The sequence below is a fragment of the Blennius ocellaris genome (assembly GCF_963422515.1).
Source record: "Blennius ocellaris genome assembly, chromosome: 17".
NCBI lineage: Eukaryota > Metazoa > Chordata > Actinopteri > Blenniiformes > Blenniidae > Blennius > Blennius ocellaris.
In genome coordinates this window covers 26,028,499-26,045,493 of record NC_137666.1, presented here as the reverse complement: position 1 = coordinate 26,045,493, position 16,995 = coordinate 26,028,499, and the positions used below count along the sequence as shown (strand labels likewise).

Genomic DNA, 16,995 nt, shown 5'->3' with positions numbered 1-16,995 from the left:
AATATGAGCCAATGTGTTACACACACACACACACACACACACACACACACACACACACACACACACACACACACACACACACACACACACACACACACACACACACACACACACACACCTAAGCATATATATAGACACACACACACACACCTAAGCATATACATATACATATACATATACATATACACACACACACACACACACACACACACACACACACACACACACACACACACACACCTAAGCATATATATAGACACACACACACACACCTAAGCATATACATATACATATACATAGACACACACACACACACACACACACACACACACACACACACACACACACACACACACACACACACACACACACACACACACACACACACACACACACACACACACACACACACACACACACACACACACACACACACACACACACACACACTTGACTCCTGGGTCACAATGAGACCATGAAGACAGACGAGCCTCATCTGTTGCACACTATTTTTAATGAACGACTCGGCCAAACAATAAACTTCCATGAACCACAACCTGTTATCCAAACTGCTACTAAATAAAATATTAAGCAGCTTCTGTGCAACCTAATATGCTGGAAATTTAACCTCCAATTCAAATAAGAACCAAACTAAACACTCCCCTGCACAGAAACGGGTGACTTCAAAGCAGCTGCTCATGGTCGAGTCTGTTCAGCTGTTGAGCAGTGTGACGGCGTGGAGCTGGAAGGGAGCTCCTTTGCTGCGTCTGTCTCCAGGCTCTGCGACGTCCACCCTCAGAGAAGGATCCACCTGCAGGTTCAGGCCACACATCAACACCATCAACAGCCTAAATGTGCTTCAACAAAGCTAAGGATCAGATGAAAAGGCCCAGAAATGTCTGTGCACCAGACCTGATTCCACTGGTCCACGTGCTCATAGTACAGCGGAGCAACCGCTTCCCTGGGAGGAGACTTGGTGAACAATCTGCACAATGAAGCCCATGAGAACGGTTGTTTCGCTCTTGCTTTGAAAGATCAGTCTTCAATGAGGATGAGTGTGTGTGTGACCTGAGGAGGTGGTTCTGGCAGTCGTTCTGCAGGACTCGGATGTTGTCGCGGTGCAGATGAAGACTACCTCTGGGCCCTTCACTCACTAGGCTGTTCATAGCCATCCGCAGGGTGTTTATCTGGAAGGAGGGAACATGCGCAGCTGTCTGTATTTCACCATTTCTCTATTTCATCATTCCTGAGAACTTCATTACTGGCTGGTGTAATTACACTGCAGTTTCACCTTCACAGCAGTTTCATCAGTTCACTTGTACAATCCGATAACGGCTCTGCCTTTACAAAGCTTTTAATAATGTTTACAATTGCAGCGCTCGAGCCGACTCAGTTATACTGAGAAGTATTTTGAAGATTCTGCCATTCCCGTGTAGGCCAATGCAGAGAGCAAATAATGGGAAACTACAGTTGCAGAACACTGACTGAACGACAACAAATATTTCTATGCAGTCTGTGGCCAATCTATCGGAGCCCTACTGACATGGACGATGTTCAAAACGAGTCATACAAATGAACACAAATCTTGGAAAAACTACCAAAACCAACAAGTCAAATCATGACCGAGGTTAAACGATCATCATGCAGCTCAAACAGAAATACTCTTAAGATCCGTCCTGCGTTAACTAACCTTTCAACCAGACTGGATCTATCAAGCGTGAAAACAACTGTTTGAGCTGATGAGATACTTTTTGAAAAAAACAAGATGACGGAGAAACCATCAGCTTTTTAATAAATACATCTGTGTTTCAGGGACTGTGGCTCAGTAAAAGAAAAAGAAGGAGTTGCCATTTCTTTATACGTCCCTAAAATGTATATACCTCTGTGATGTCCTCCACATCGATGTTTACATCAAAGGTCAGCTCGATGTCGCGCTCTGGTAGAAGTGCCTCCTGGGTGTCACACCTCCAGCCGAGGCCACAGAGCGCGCCGGTGTACTTTGTCCTCTCGTAATTGGTGCTACAATATGGGAAAATATTGATCAGTCCGAAGCGTTGAGGCTGTGAAAATATGACGAAGACAACCTGCTGAAGCGGAGCCTCAGTTTGAAGAAAAGAAAACACAGGACCAGACACAACACACAAACACTGCGCTCAGGAAGCAGGGTGTTATTAGCAGGAAGGTCTCCCCTCTCTCTCTGTGAGCAGTAAATCAATTATATTTATCACAGGTAGATGAAAATCCATTTCCCTCTTTGTCAGTCGGGGCTTTTACACCAGTTAGTACAGATAAGTTGTTTTTAGTATTACATCACATTCCATAAACAAACATGAAAGCTATTTCACCAGCATTTTAAAATAATGGAACAAAAGTCACATGATTAACTCTTAAGATCTTTTTAAATATTACATTTTTTAAGGGATATCCTGAAGAAGCAGTTTGGATTAATAGGCAACAAATCAGAGACTTTTCCTCTGAAAGGTTGGCAGGCCCTGACACACACCGCAAATTCTCAGATCTTACATTCCAGCTTCACGATAGCTCTATATTACTTACTCCATAATTTGATTTGGTCGTCATCTCATTTCAAATCCACTCAATTTAATAAAAGTGTACAATTGTGGTCAAAATGATTACCCCCCTATGAAATTCGATTTATTTTTTCTTCTTACAAAAAATTCCTTAGTGCCGTTAAACAGATCAATGCATTTTTAACACAACTTTCTGAAACATCCGAGCTTCATTTTGGATTCTTACAATTGTTTATTTTGCACACAGAAATGACATTATTTCACAAAAACTACCAGGGTCCAAATGATTAGTCCCCTTAAGGACTGACCTTTCTATTGAGCCAAAGCACAAACCACTGTTGTGCAACCCCGTGCTTTAAGTTTGTAAAGCTCACAACTTGTAATCAACCAGTCATCTGAGGGTTGTCCTACACTTTACACAAAGTACACGAACCTCATGAAGGCTTTGAGGTGTCACCTGAGAAAGCATCATGCTTCAATTGTTGATGCATACAATGGTGTGTGAATGTGTGTATGAATGGGTGAATGTGATGAACGATGTAGAGCGATTTGGGGCTGCTCACGCAGGTGATAGGCACTAGTGAAGTCCATTTACAAAACAAAGGGATACACAAGGTTATCACAGCATTTCCAAGTGTCAAGAGGTGGAGTGAGAAGTCTCATAAAGATACTCAAAGAGAGCCACATAGTACAAAAAAAGTCGGGTAGATTGTTAGGTGAATTTGTACTTTATGTTTATTATTAGTACTTGATATAATGGGAATTAACATTTTGTAAGTTATCATTGATTCATGCATGTCTATTTTAACCACTGTTCACTGTTCCACACCTGCAAGGGCACGAGTCTTTGTATTATTGAAACTGTACCACTCTGAGACTCTTCAAGGTCTCTGGGCGTCTGGTCTGAGACTCCTGCTTCAACTGTGTGAACCACATACAAGTGTAACCACACACACACACACACACACACACACACACACACACACACACACACACACACACACACACACACACACACACACACACACACACACACACACACACACACACACACACACACACACACACACACACACACACACACACACACACACACACACACACACACACACACAGGCCAGTGTTAACCTGCTTTGTCTGTGTATGAAAATGTAACCTCCTACTCTAACTTTGAATAAAACGGGGCAGAGAAATGAAGATCGGGGCAGATCGGTGAACTTCAGCTCCTGAGGTGAATTCATTTCTCTGTCCTTGTACAAGCTGACTTATTGTTTTGACTCTTTATTGCTCTCGATACTGGGGTTGTCTTTCTTCTCTCATCCTTGCAGGTTTTTTACCTCACATAGATGCAGTGAGACAAAGATTTGAAAGACTGTGGAAAGAAAACTAGCGAGAGACGTGTATAAAGACCCTAGAACAAGTGGCAAAACATTAGTTAATTCAACCAAGTCAGGAATTGTAATTATAGTGTCAAATAAGACAGTCACTGAAGCCCTGCACAGAAATGTGCTGTAAGGATGCAGGTCAACAAAAACTCAACTTCTACAGAAGAAACACCTTCAAGCCAGCGTGTGGGCTGAACAGGAGACCAGGGTCCATGCCATAAAATCAAACATCTGGAGGAGCTTGAATTTAATAGGGGGGGACAAATCATTTTGACCTCAACCTCACATTAATATAAATATTTGTGTGAAACCGAGGCAGTAGCTTAAAGAAAACTGAGATTTCAAGCAGAGAATCTACAAAAGGAAGTTAAACTGAACCATGAGTCGGTTGAACCGTTGCTTCTTTGCAGATTATTGCTGCTGACTAGGGACACACCGACAGCACTTTTTTACAGGATGAGTACAAGTACGACGTTTAGCTACTTGCCAATACTGAATACCGATGTAATAAGTCAGAATTTGTACTTCTTACACAAACAATATGTGAAGGCTATGCGTTGCTGTGAGCCACCTCCAACAGCCTTTGCGTTGACGCTATGCACACTTCCAACAGTCTTAATATATAATATATAATATTAAAGAATCTCCAAACCGCGGACATCTCTCGTGCTCTCAGTGTGCCTGCAGTGGACGTTGCTGACGCATGACGTCACGTAATATTTGCCAAGTTGTATCAGGGATCTTTTACGAGTACTCCATCCCTTTACAAGCAGTTTTCTGATCACTACTTCCATACTTCCATCAGGTCAACACACCAAGTCACAAAGCTCCAATCTTGTCACGCTGGAGTTTCAACACTGTTGAATCCAGGTCACATATTTCTGAAGGGGAACCTGATGGTGAATCGGTACATTATCTCTTACCGCAGCTCCATGACGGGAGTGAAGAGCATGCAAACGAGTGCAGGCAATCCGGGGACATGCGGCATGATGGTGGTATCTCGCAGCATAATGCTTGACCCTGAAACACAAGCACACAGTATGAGTTGAAAAACCCTAATTTCTGCAATATAAACTGCTGCCATGAAACTTAAAGACCTGATTTATGTCAGTACCCTTTGCTGAGGTTCGACCATGTTTGTGTATTTTCTACCTGAACCACTGACTGACACACATCCAGCCACCAGCATCCTCTGGTGTTTGTAATGAGGGTTTTCATTCAGGGCCAACGAGTTGATGCTGACATTTTCTACAAGCACATTCCTGCAGGAGGAGAGAGCTCTGCATAGGTAAAGGGCGCCCGAGAGTTCAATGTACTCTTGATAAGTGTCCGGCTTACTTGTAATGTGTCTTGTGGCTCAAGCTGTAGAATGTTGTCTTGTAAGGACTGGATGGTCCGTGCAGACGAACCTGCAGTGTTGGAGAGAAGCCGGTGGTTAGACATGAGTTTTTACCGATTGTTATGGTTCTTGCACTGAATGGGCGGGCCTCTGAATAAAGACCAACACAAGGAGGGAGCAGCACAAACAGCTCCATCTATTGGGCAGACTCGCGACAAGACACTTAAATAGAATACCAATGAAAAGTTAACTGTTGAGTCAGCTATTTCTATTCTCACAAACTACAAAAAACATTTTTATCCCAGGAAATATTCCATTGATCTTAGATAGCCTAGTTTAGTGGCCCTTAAGTCTTTATCAATAGTATATGCAATTAATTCAACCTAAAAATGTTTTAAAATAAAACAACTGCCTCATTCAAAATGTGTTAGTAGATAAGCTACTGGGTGCAGGAATCCTCAAATAAAAAAGGCCAGAAAAACAAAACTTTAGTTCCCTAGTACCGAATTTAAATCTGAGTTTCAATATTAAATCCCAGGTATTCAGACAGTACAACAATGTAATTGGATAAATCCCTGCTTGCATTATGATTTGTTTATTATCCTATAATCCATTTAATTCTTTCCCGGTGTGTGTGACCTTTGTCCGGAACAAGCTGCTGCTCTTTGAGAATTGGGCGAGCAGACTGTCAATGGCTTCCTTGTCGTCGTCGATACGGTCCATCACGGAGCTGCTGGCTGAGTTAGGAACATATGAACCATCCTCCAAGTCCTTGTAGAGAGTCATCAGAGTCTCATGGTTATTCTGCCGGAGCACAGAAAGATCCGGTATATAAACCGAGAGCAACTTACCCAGGTAGTGCATCACTGTGACTCAACATAAAGACTGCAACACAAGCTGGAGCCTTCAACTTCCATCTTCAAAGAGACCAAAGTGTTGTTTTCACAACATCAGAGAAATCATGGAATCTTCAAAAGGAAAAGCTAAATAGTACTGCAAGGACTACAGAACTTACTTGGTTGTAAAGACTTTTCACTATAGAGAAAGAGAATCAGTGGCGTTTGAAAAGCTTCTGTATAAGTTTGAGCTCTGAAATTCAGTTTTAACAGAAAAGGGAAGTTTGTACCTCTGAATATTTATCTAAGAACTCAGCAGGGGCCGTACATTTAATAATTAAACACATGTCATGTGGGACAACTTCAGCTCTTTGCTGTCTCTCTCACCATGGAGTCGAAGCTCTCCTCCGTCTTCACAGCATGTCCCTCCTCAATCAGTATGTCCACCACATTGATGTGTTTTGTGTCGATGAACACCTCCACGCGCATGACCCCGAAGAGGACGGAGTACAGAGACACGAGGACCGACTTGCCCTTCACCAGGATGATGAAGCGGTGTCGGGCCTGGCTGCTCCAAGGGTTCCCATGGATGATGGACTGGACGGAAGGACACATTCCCATAATCTGGAACTCCTGAGCCTGAAACCACATGCAGCACCTCCGCTAGTGTCTGACAACGGGCTCAGGGGAGGGACAGTGAAGTGGCAGGGGTGCGTACACACTACTGACCACTAAAATGATTGTTACCTGGAAAGGGTGTGACAGCAGGTCATTGGGGAGCTCTCTGAGGCTGGCGCAGGAAACCACCACCGTGTTTCCAAAATCCAAAAAGAAGACCTGGAGGGGGATAGGGGGGAAGCTTTTCTGAAGAAATGATTTCTAAAAAAGTCCATCAAAGCTCAAAGAAACTTGTGTTTCTTGGTCAGCAATCAAATCAAACTTTATTTGCGGTACTAAAACGTTCTTAAAAAATACTAAAGAGCTGTTGCTGTGCGAGTGTGAGCAATATCCACCTCCACTGTGTCGCCACGCACATGCAGGATCTTGGCACGGTTATACAGAATCTGCTCATTTTCGGAGTAGGGAGCCAGGCACAGCAGGTTGGGGTAGAGCGACACGGCCACGGGACGCAGGACACACCCATTAATCTGTGTTGTCAGATGGCGCTGCTTTTTCAAGCTGGCGTCATCGGCTTGGTAACCCCAGAAATGTCCCACCTCTATCACCTGAAGAGACGATACAATTTAAATATTTGCATACATTCTGTGCTGTTCCTTTAAAGTGTAAATGTGTCAGACAAAGTCTAATATGGAAGACTGACCTCTGTGACATTCACCACAAAGAAGCGCTTAGACGGGATTTTGTTGGGACAAAGAGACCCGCTCACAATTCCCACCGGGCTGACAGACTGACGCTCGAAGTCCACATTAACTCTGTACAGAAACATCACAAAGAAATGTGCTTCAAGTGTCCTGTCTAAACCAGTTATTTTACTGTGAAAAAGCTTCCATGGTTCACTAGCTATCCTTAATAAAACATTAAAACTAGCTGTGATCTTTGAAAGTCAATTCTACATTTTCAAGTTGAGGAGCCATCACAGCTTAAGTGAAATGATAAATGGATTTTGCTTGTGTGCACATCTTTACTACTTCAGCAGGTTCAAAGCGCTTACTGCACCTAAAACCAGATTAAAAGGCCCCAAGCTATTGCAAATCAGTGGAAGCCCAGTCTAAACTTAAAGAAAGCACTGTCTAACCACAGTCCAAACTTTTAAAAAAATTGTAAAGCAGGGTTTACACATAGGTACAATGTGTTACGAATATCAATTTCCCATCATTCATGACGCATTTTGTAACATCCGTAATCTGACTTAACGCATCTGAATGCTCCACAGAGTTCCTCAGAATTCTCCTGCAGTCTTCCTCCTCCTGTTGTTCTGCATAGTGAGGCTGAGTCAGAGGACCCAGAGGACAGTGATGTGCGGCCGGCAATCTACCCCCTCTTGCAGTCCAAATTCTCCCGATTTGCAGCGTTCATGACAGAAAATTGCAAAGCACAATGGTGCACAACTGGGCGGAACAATATTGGTGCCCATGCGTAATGATTCAGCCCCATTTCATGCAATTAAATGTAACGCATGGTAACGTGTCACAATATTTCGTGGCGGAGTGTAACGCCTCTCCTCTGGATCATCATTTTCCGTATTTTCGTATTAGTCGCTCTTGAGTATACTCCACACCAGTCAATAAATGCATCACAAAGAAGAAAAAAACAAGGGTCGCATTAGACTATAAGCCGCATTTATTTGGAAATTGATTTCACAAAATACTAGACCAGGAACAGACTTTTAATATGGAAAGGCAAGTTATTCAGCCTTTAAGTCATGGTTTTCTGTGTGAAAATGACCATTGGTGGCAAGTTTGGTCCATCTCCACAACATTGTGGCACCACTGTGAAGTGTGATTTCTCATGACCAGTTGTCACTATAGTCACACCTTTCTGCCATTTCTCTGCAACACTTTGGCCCGTGGGGATGTCAAACATGAGGTTGCAAAGCTAATCAGCTGATTGATACCTATGCCTGGCTTGAGCGGCTTGAGCACTGTGGTGCTGCGTGCACCCTCAATCCCGGTCTCGACTCGCGGGGCTGAGCCCATCGTCACTCTCGACTTGCCCGCTATATTTACATATTTCATCATCCGTAAACCCTCCCATTGTTTACAAATTCCGCTTTGCACTCAATTTGTTTTGTTAACTGGGTTTATTGAAATGTCGGTGCGCTACATAGTGTTCTTTAAACGAGGTGGAGACGCTCCTCTCAGAATCAGGATAGGAAAAGATTCAACAGGAGCTGGACGCTGAAGTTTGTGCTGTGTTACAGAGAACCAGTCACTGCCGGCTGCTTCCATGTTCTTCGCTCGACGTGTCCCTGAGTCGTTCACAAATCCGCCTACATTTTAACCATATTTTCTGTGAATGAATAAATATGTGTTCTTTGCCTTACGATACCCTCCCGCTCTGGCATGTACTGCATGGTGGAACTGCGGCTTCATAGTCCTGACAATACAGTCAAATTTGTGATACTCGGTCACAAATTGAAATTTGTGGCATTTGTGACTTGTTGTAGTTATGTGTTAATGCAGTGGAAAATACAAAACTCCAGTCCAACACTACAGCAAATCAGTCCAAACTATGTCTATGCTCTTGTCCAGAAAAGCAGACAAACAAGGTGTAAACTACAGCAAACCTTTAGGAAGGGTAGGATTGAAAAATGACGATAAAACATTCCATTCCCCATTAGTCGGTCTGAACCCACTAATAAGAAACGTGAGCAGGGTTTAAGACCAGGGGCGGGGAACCACAGGACTCCGGGCTGTATATGGCCCGCGAGGCCATTTGACCCGGCCCCCAAAGCATTTTTCATATTTATTCATTCAAATTTTTTTTTATTATAATTTTTTTTTTTTGTGACTGTACACGTAAATAAACAACAATATGCCATGGGGGCCGTAACAGAAAATTAATATCTAATATATGATAGAGAGGGGTCATATGATTTTACGTGACATATTGAGCGCCAACAGTTTGCGGCAGTGACTGACTTGCTTGACAAGCGCTGCATCATGGCGACCGCTAAGAAAAGAAAGGTGGATCTTGAATGCCGTATATTCCAGGAAAATTGGACAAATGAATTCTTCTTTGTCGAAGTGAAAGGCAAGCCTGTGTGCCTTGTATGTGGCGATGGGCTGGCAGTGATGAAGAAGACAAATCTCGAGCGCCATTACACCACGAAACATGCTGAACTCCAGCAGTTGAAAGGACAAATGCGTTTGGATAAAATAAATGCTCTTCGTTGGACTTTGACTGCCCAGCAAGCAGCTTTCACAAAACCACAGCGTGACAGAGGAAACACTGCACGAGCAAGTTACGCGGTGAGTGAATTAATAGCTAAAAAGCTGAAGCGCCATGCCGAGGGAGAGTCGGAGAAGGAGTCGCCGCAGAGCTGCTTGCACCAGACAAGGTGAAATTATTTCAAAGCGTAAGCTTGTCACGAAGAACCGTTTCAGACAGGATAACCTACATGGCAAAAGATATTGAAAAAATGCTTAAGGACAATGCAAGAAACTTTGAATATTTTTCTCTGGCCTGCGATGAAACAACAGACGTCACAATCACAACGCAACTAGCAGTTTTCGTGCGTGGGATTACAGCTGACTTCCATACGGAGCAGGAGTTGCTGTCTTTGCAAGCCATGCACGATACAACCAAAGGTGAGGGTTTGTTCAAGGAAGTTGTTGCGGCCATAAACACATTTGAACTGACTTTTGAGAAGTTGAGCGGCGTCTCTACTGACGGAGCACCCGCCGTGGTCGGTGCACAGAAGGGACTGACTGCGTTAATCAAAAAAGAAATGAGCCGCCTGAATCTGGATCCAAATGATTTAATTGTATGTCACTGTATCATACATCAGGAGAGTCTGTGTCACGTTCCCTGAAGCTAAACAATGTGATGAAAACCGTTGTGTCCGTCATAAATGTCATTAAAAGCAGAGGGCTGAACCAGCGCCAGTTCAAAGAGCTGCTCAGCGAACTCGAGGCAGGGTACGGCGATCTGCTTTATTACTGTGAGGTGCGATGGCTTAGTTGCGCAAATATGCTCTCACGGTTCTACGCACTCCGCCAGGAAGTCAAGCACTTCATGGAGATGAAGGGAAAACCTGTCACAGAGCTCAGTGATCTGTCCTTCATGGTGGACATTACCAAGCACCTGTCAGAGCTAAACATCAAGCTGCAAGGTCCCGACCAGCTCATCAGCTCTCTACTTTCAAATGGGAAATCATTTGAAGTGAAGTGAAGGCGATGGCAGGCACAACTGGGAAGGGGAAACACTGAGCACTTTCCCACTCTGCAAGAACAACAGCCTGATGTCACAACTGGATATGCTGGAGACTGTGCAAAACTCAGTCAGGCATTTGATGAGAGGTTTTCTGATGTGAAAAATGTACAAAATGAACTGGACATTTTTGCTGTGCCATTCAATGTGCAACCAGCTGATGTGCCAGAAAACTTACAAATGGAAATAATTGAGCTTCAAAGCAACAATGAGCTGAAAGCGAAGTACAACAACCTCCCTCTGCTTGAAGTTTACAAGCTGTACATTGATGCTGAGAATTTTCCCATTCTGAGAAGACATGCCCTGAAATATGCATCTGTTTGGGACAACATACCGCTGTGAACAGTTTTTTTCAAAACTGACTCTTGCAAAGACCCGCCTCCGCTCAAGACTGACTGATCCAACCTTGGAAAACCAACTTCGAGTAGCATCATCATCACTGCCAGCTGACACCGGACGCCTCGTCAAAGATAAACAGTTCCAGGCATCGCATTAGGTGAGTCTGACATGCATAGACATTATGATCCTCCATCTGTCCTACCGCTGTATTGTATGAACGCTAGAATGTATGCTGCTAAATTGTAGGGCCCTTGGAGTACTTTCTAAAAGTTGATTTGGCCCTTGAGGTGAAAAAGGTTCCCCCACCCCTGGTTTAGACCGTCCTGAGACAATTTAGTTTTACCCCACTGATGATGCGTTGTTGCAATAGTAATCCTGAACTGTATAGACTCTGACCTCTTGTCAGGATCAAATTAAATCTGAAGAGTCTTGCAGATAAGAGAATGTTGGAAAGCCCCGAAGTTGCTGAAGCTGCAGCTCGGTGGCGTTGCTGAGTGTTACCGTGAGTACTTCAGGTGAGTTATTCGTTTGTTCCCAGCGCAGATTTCAATCTGTTCAGTGGGGAAGACAGACAGTTCCAGTGGGACCCTCTGACGGAGCTGAAGGAGGGAAAGAGACACTTCGGGCAGCACCGTAGAGTCCTGGGTTGTCCTGAAGAACTCCACATACGCTCTGAGGACACAGACAGAACTGAATTGAGAAACATTTAAGAGCAGATGAAGCATTCGGCCTGTTGTTCTGCTGTACATTCTGGTACCTGGAACTCTCAAAGGAAATGGCTTTGACTTGACCATACAGGCGAAACAGTGACTGCAGCTGTTTGTAATACAGGAAGCTGTATGGAGGGAGGTTCCTTAGCTGGAAAATAACACAAGTCTTAGGAAGTCAAAGCATAAAACAAAATTATCACATTAGAAAGTTGTATAATAATAAGACAACTGTGTTATTCCTACATTAGTATTCTTCTAAAATTCAATTGACACTGTGTGGATACCATCACTGTTGTCCGGGGGTCGAAGCCACTCAACTCCTTGGAAGCAAAACTGTCACTAATGGCACTCTGAAGAAAGTAGTTTGGGTAGTAGGCACCAGCCATGACCACCTAGAACATGGAAGGATGAGGCGATGAGACGACGTACACTTCACTGTGCAAGGAGACAACGTCCTCCAGTGTCACCTGAAGGATGAACTTCTGTCTGTGAGTAGTGGTGTAGTTGGAGGACTCCCCGCCGTCCTGGATCTCCATGTTAAATAGAGACACGCGATTCTTCAGCTCCTCGTACAGCTCTGCAACCTGGACAGATTCACACTCAAGACTGTTGGACAGGCATTAACACCAGACTTCTTTGTGACACTGTGCACAGAGTATTTGTGTCGCTCAGTTTACATTTGAAACTCACAATTTAACACGTTTCAGTTGATATAACTGTTCAGAGGCATAAAGAATTGTACTCAATGTTTTCATCCTCTAAGCCGTTTAGAGAGTAATATACAATACAAACAACTATTACAAAGATGGAAACGGGGTGTGTGGCTTGACCGCAATGGAGTAACCCGTGTTTAGCTGGAGCTCCCGTCGAACCTCTACGCAGAGTATTTCTGCGTATTCAGCAACTACAACTTTGTTGATATAACTCCAAAGAAGGCTCCCTCAGTGGGGACGGACAAATGGCAACTAATTTGCGGAAATATACGTTTACTGGTCCGGACAGCATGAGGCCCAGCAACTCCTCGGACCAGAGTGTTTCCAAGAGTCCAGGTGAGAAGACCCCACCCCCAGCGGATATGGGACAGATGGAAATGGCGAGCTTAAAGTCAGAAATCCTTCTCTTACTTAAAGCGGATATTTCAGCGGTGATAAAGTTGGAGCTGAAAAATGCCCTCGATGAAGATTTCGATTTTCTTAAGAGTGAGCTGAAAGCAGTGAAAACGGAGATAATTAACAACACCGCTGCACTGAAATCCGAGATCGACCAAATGACGGTGAACATCCGAGAGGTTGAGGGGGCACTCTCAACATGGTCGCAGGAAGTAGCATCTATGAAAGAGATGGAAAAACTTCAAGATAAGCGTGAGGACATGGAAGGAAGAATGAGGAGGTGCAATATAAGAATTATCGGCATGCCCGAAACACCCGACTCCAGCACCACAGATATGGTGTCGAAGCTGCTAACGGAGGTGCTGCAGCTGGACAAAGAGCCGCTCGCACCGGACCCTGGGACCCCAGAGATCGGTTGGAAAACCACACACCATCGTTGCTAAACTTCATTACTACCAAGACTGCGCCGTGCTCGCGGGCCATTACGTTTTAAAGGAGAAATTATCACCATCTTCCCCGACTACACTCCGGCGGTGGCCAAGGCCACGTGGCGTTCACGGAGGTGAGAAAGCTCCTCCACGACCGACAGGGAGTCTAGTACAGAAGAATGTTTCAAGTCCGCCTCAAAATCACTTACAAAGGAGCAGCCCTGGAGTTTACGGATCCGAGCAAGGCTATGGCATATGTGAAGACGAGTATAATTCCAGGTATGGAGGCTGGACAGTGCTCCTGAGTTTTAAAATGTGTACGAGCGCCTGTTTTGACTTGCTTATTCTGTGATACAGAGTGAGTCTAATTCCTAGAACGTTAGTTATTTTACACATCTATAATGTCTCTCTTTTTCTTTTTTTTCTCGACAAGAAAACTTAAGTTCACATTTTCATATTAATGTTTCTATGTAATTACAAGTTTGAGGACATCCTGATTTGCACGTCCATCCTTTTTTAGAGTTTATCCTATGTTTATTAAGGGTTGTAATACTAATGTTTGTTTAGTCACTCAATATTTTCTTTCATAATTATGACTGTGATACACTGTACAATATAGTACTACAGACTTTGTCACGTTGAATCTTGCTGTTCATATTCTGCTTGGTAGGCTTGGCGGGTGAAGCAATGAGCTTTATAGTCCCCCAAGACAAGCACAACATGTGTGGATTTTTGTTCAAGGGATGTTGTAATTACCTTGTCCGTGTAGGTGAGGGGGGTGGGAGTTAACTGGACCATTTTACAAACCGAAAATATTTCATTGCACCTTTGTCTTTAAATATATTTGTTATTGTACTTTACTGTCCTTGGGTTTCATGCATATGTCCTTGCATACACACTATGGCCAACATGAGTGACTTAACCCTCTGGGGCCTGAAGCATTTTGTGCCGTTTTTCACTACAATTGATTTTTCCTTTATATCTCAGATATAAAATTCTTAAACCTTGCCTTTTTTGGTGTCATTTTGTTCAGGACAACCTCATAAATGCATTTCTGAAGTATTTTCATCACTTTGGCATACTGTATTAAAACAGTGGATCTAAAAACACCATAAAATTACAAATTCGGGTGGTAAAAACATAGATTTATTGACTATAAAATTCACAGACATGGTTAACGAATCATTTTGTTTACTTGTAAAGTAAATCTAAACTATAATTAACTAAAATGTATCAAAACAGGACTGAAAAAAACATTATATACAGATATTTACAGTGAAATAGAAGCACTGCCTCAGGCGTTTTTGTAAAACTATTTGCAAAAGGTCACACATATAATGTCAGGTGAAGACAAATGATTTGTGCCACTCAAAAAAACAGATTCTGTCCAACACAACACAGAGGGACACATCACACATGGCATTTCCATGAAGTGTTTTTCCTTTTCTTGTGTTCCTGCAGGCAATTTTTACATTTTAGCCTTTGGCTGTTGTGGTGGAGCTGGAATGATGGGGACAGGGTGGGGGACACGTCTCCTGGTCTGGGGGACACCTGTCTCCTCTCTAACAAAAATAAGCTGAGGTCTTCAATATTGCCATCAGAATCACTCTCAAACTCAGTGTCAGACTCGATGCTCTTCTCCTTCAAAAAAAAAATAAAAAAGTCGGAGCGCCTGATTGACGTTCATAAGGCGCGTCATTGTTTTGATAGAAAAAAAAAAAAAGAGTTCACTTGAAACTAAAAAACACTCTAATCTCACTAAATGGTCAAATCATGATAATAGTCGCTTTTTCTCTGATATAAATCTCAACTCACTCTCGCTGTCTCCGTCCCTCTGTTTACTTTTTCACGGGTGAACTAAACAAAATGACACCTCCCACTATGGAAACTTTTGATTGGACATGGGCTCTTCTTCTCAACCAATGAGTGAAAGGTATACTGGCACATTACAAGTGTTGTTTTTTTTTGCTGCTCAGTTACTTTCACTTTCACTCCTGACCGGTCTTCTGCACCTGACGCACTAAAATGTCGCGGAAAAACACGGACACAGTTTTCCTCATATCTCCGCTTTTATTTGGGCTATCAACATCATTTAAAAACGAGCTTGTAGTTTTATATCTGCACTTTCGACACGGATTGAAACACTGGACCAGATGACGCTGTGCTGTGACGCTACTGCCTTTTCAAACGGTCATGTGATTTTGACGCTGCAGAGCGTCAATCGGCCCCAGAGGGTTAAGAGGATACAGGCGCCCTATTAACTTCACAAGTTGGAACATTAAATCCATGAATCATCCAGTTAAGAGGAAAAAAGTCATTTTACACTTAAAACAGCTCAATACAGATACAGCCTTTCTGCAGGAGACCCATATAAGCTCAGGAGATAGTACTCGGTTTCTAAGAGGATGGGCTGGCCAAGTGTACCAATCCAATATCCACTCAAAGACTTGAGGTGTTGCTATTTTGATTAACAAAACTACCCAATTCTCATACTTAGTGGTGATACTATTTGTACACATTTTTCCTATAAGGATCGGAGTGTTTTTAAGAGGGCATTCTTGTCAAAATCAGCTCACTCTATTCAGCACTTCCTGAAAAATTATGGCATGGTAGATGTCTGACGATTTCTCAACCCCCCTACCAGAGCATATTCCTACTTTTCCTGTATCCATAGGACATATTCACGTATTGACTACCTCTTCATAGACAAAAGGATCCTCCATATTGTAAAAGACTACAAATATGGAGCCAGTCATCTCAGATCGCGGCCCAGTAATTATGAAAATGCTGATTTCAAATACACAAATCACATGTCGTCTGTGGCGACTTAACCCTTCTTTCAGACAAAGAGTTCACCACTTTTATATCAGCTGAAATTAAAATGTTTCTTGACATTAATCAAACACCAGAAATGTCACCCTCCATTGTATAGGAATCACTAAAGGCACATCGAAAGGGCCAAATAATCTCATACTATGCCTGTTACAAATTCCCTGTAAAATGTGATGTGCTCTGTTGAAATAGGGTTTTTCCGTCAGGCATTATTTTCGGACAGTCCAGTTAGGCTCTGGGGTCCTAATGTCATGTCAGGGTGAACAGTTTTTCTGTCAATAATAAGATGGTAGTGGACTCCTCATTACATGTTGAATGTGTTCGTGAAGAAGCAAGTCATTAATGGTTGATCAAGCACGTCTACAAATGTTTTATGTTCAGTTTATATGCTAGAAGGTGTGTATTTGGAAACAGCCCTGTGTTATTTAGCTCAGATGTAAACTAAGCTAATGCTAATCTGCTAGCTCTGTCTGTATAAGTGTGATATTAGAGGAGCTTAATTCCAGTTTATGGGCATGATTGTCATTATTGTTTACTGATTTGTACATTCTATATTTGTTACAGAAAATCATTCATTCATTCATCCATTTATC

At 43.0% G+C, this 16,995-nt stretch overlaps 1 protein-coding gene across 1 annotated transcript in view; it reads right to left on the bottom strand.

The window, feature by feature from the left end:
- Positions 1-652: 652 nt before the first annotated feature.
- Positions 653-16,995, bottom strand: part of tdrd9 (tudor domain containing 9) — a gene marked incomplete at its 5' end in the record, with an annotated part of 42,144 nt that continues 25,801 nt past the window's right edge. Inside the window, 16 exons of the mRNA XM_080513111.1 lie at positions 653-811; positions 913-985; positions 1,069-1,187; positions 1,881-2,019; positions 4,840-4,936; positions 5,069-5,178; positions 5,255-5,325; positions 5,895-6,059; positions 6,479-6,730; positions 6,839-6,928; positions 7,105-7,317; positions 7,413-7,524; positions 11,825-11,995; positions 12,081-12,181; positions 12,318-12,425; positions 12,501-12,617. Coding sequence (XP_080369237.1) covers positions 713-811; positions 913-985; positions 1,069-1,187; positions 1,881-2,019; positions 4,840-4,936; positions 5,069-5,178; positions 5,255-5,325; positions 5,895-6,059; positions 6,479-6,730; positions 6,839-6,928; positions 7,105-7,317; positions 7,413-7,524; positions 11,825-11,995; positions 12,081-12,181; positions 12,318-12,425; positions 12,501-12,617 — 2,037 coding nt within the window. The 3' untranslated portion in view covers positions 653-712. The remainder of the gene's footprint in view (positions 812-912; positions 986-1,068; positions 1,188-1,880; positions 2,020-4,839; positions 4,937-5,068; positions 5,179-5,254; positions 5,326-5,894; positions 6,060-6,478; positions 6,731-6,838; positions 6,929-7,104; positions 7,318-7,412; positions 7,525-11,824; positions 11,996-12,080; positions 12,182-12,317; positions 12,426-12,500; positions 12,618-16,995) is intronic.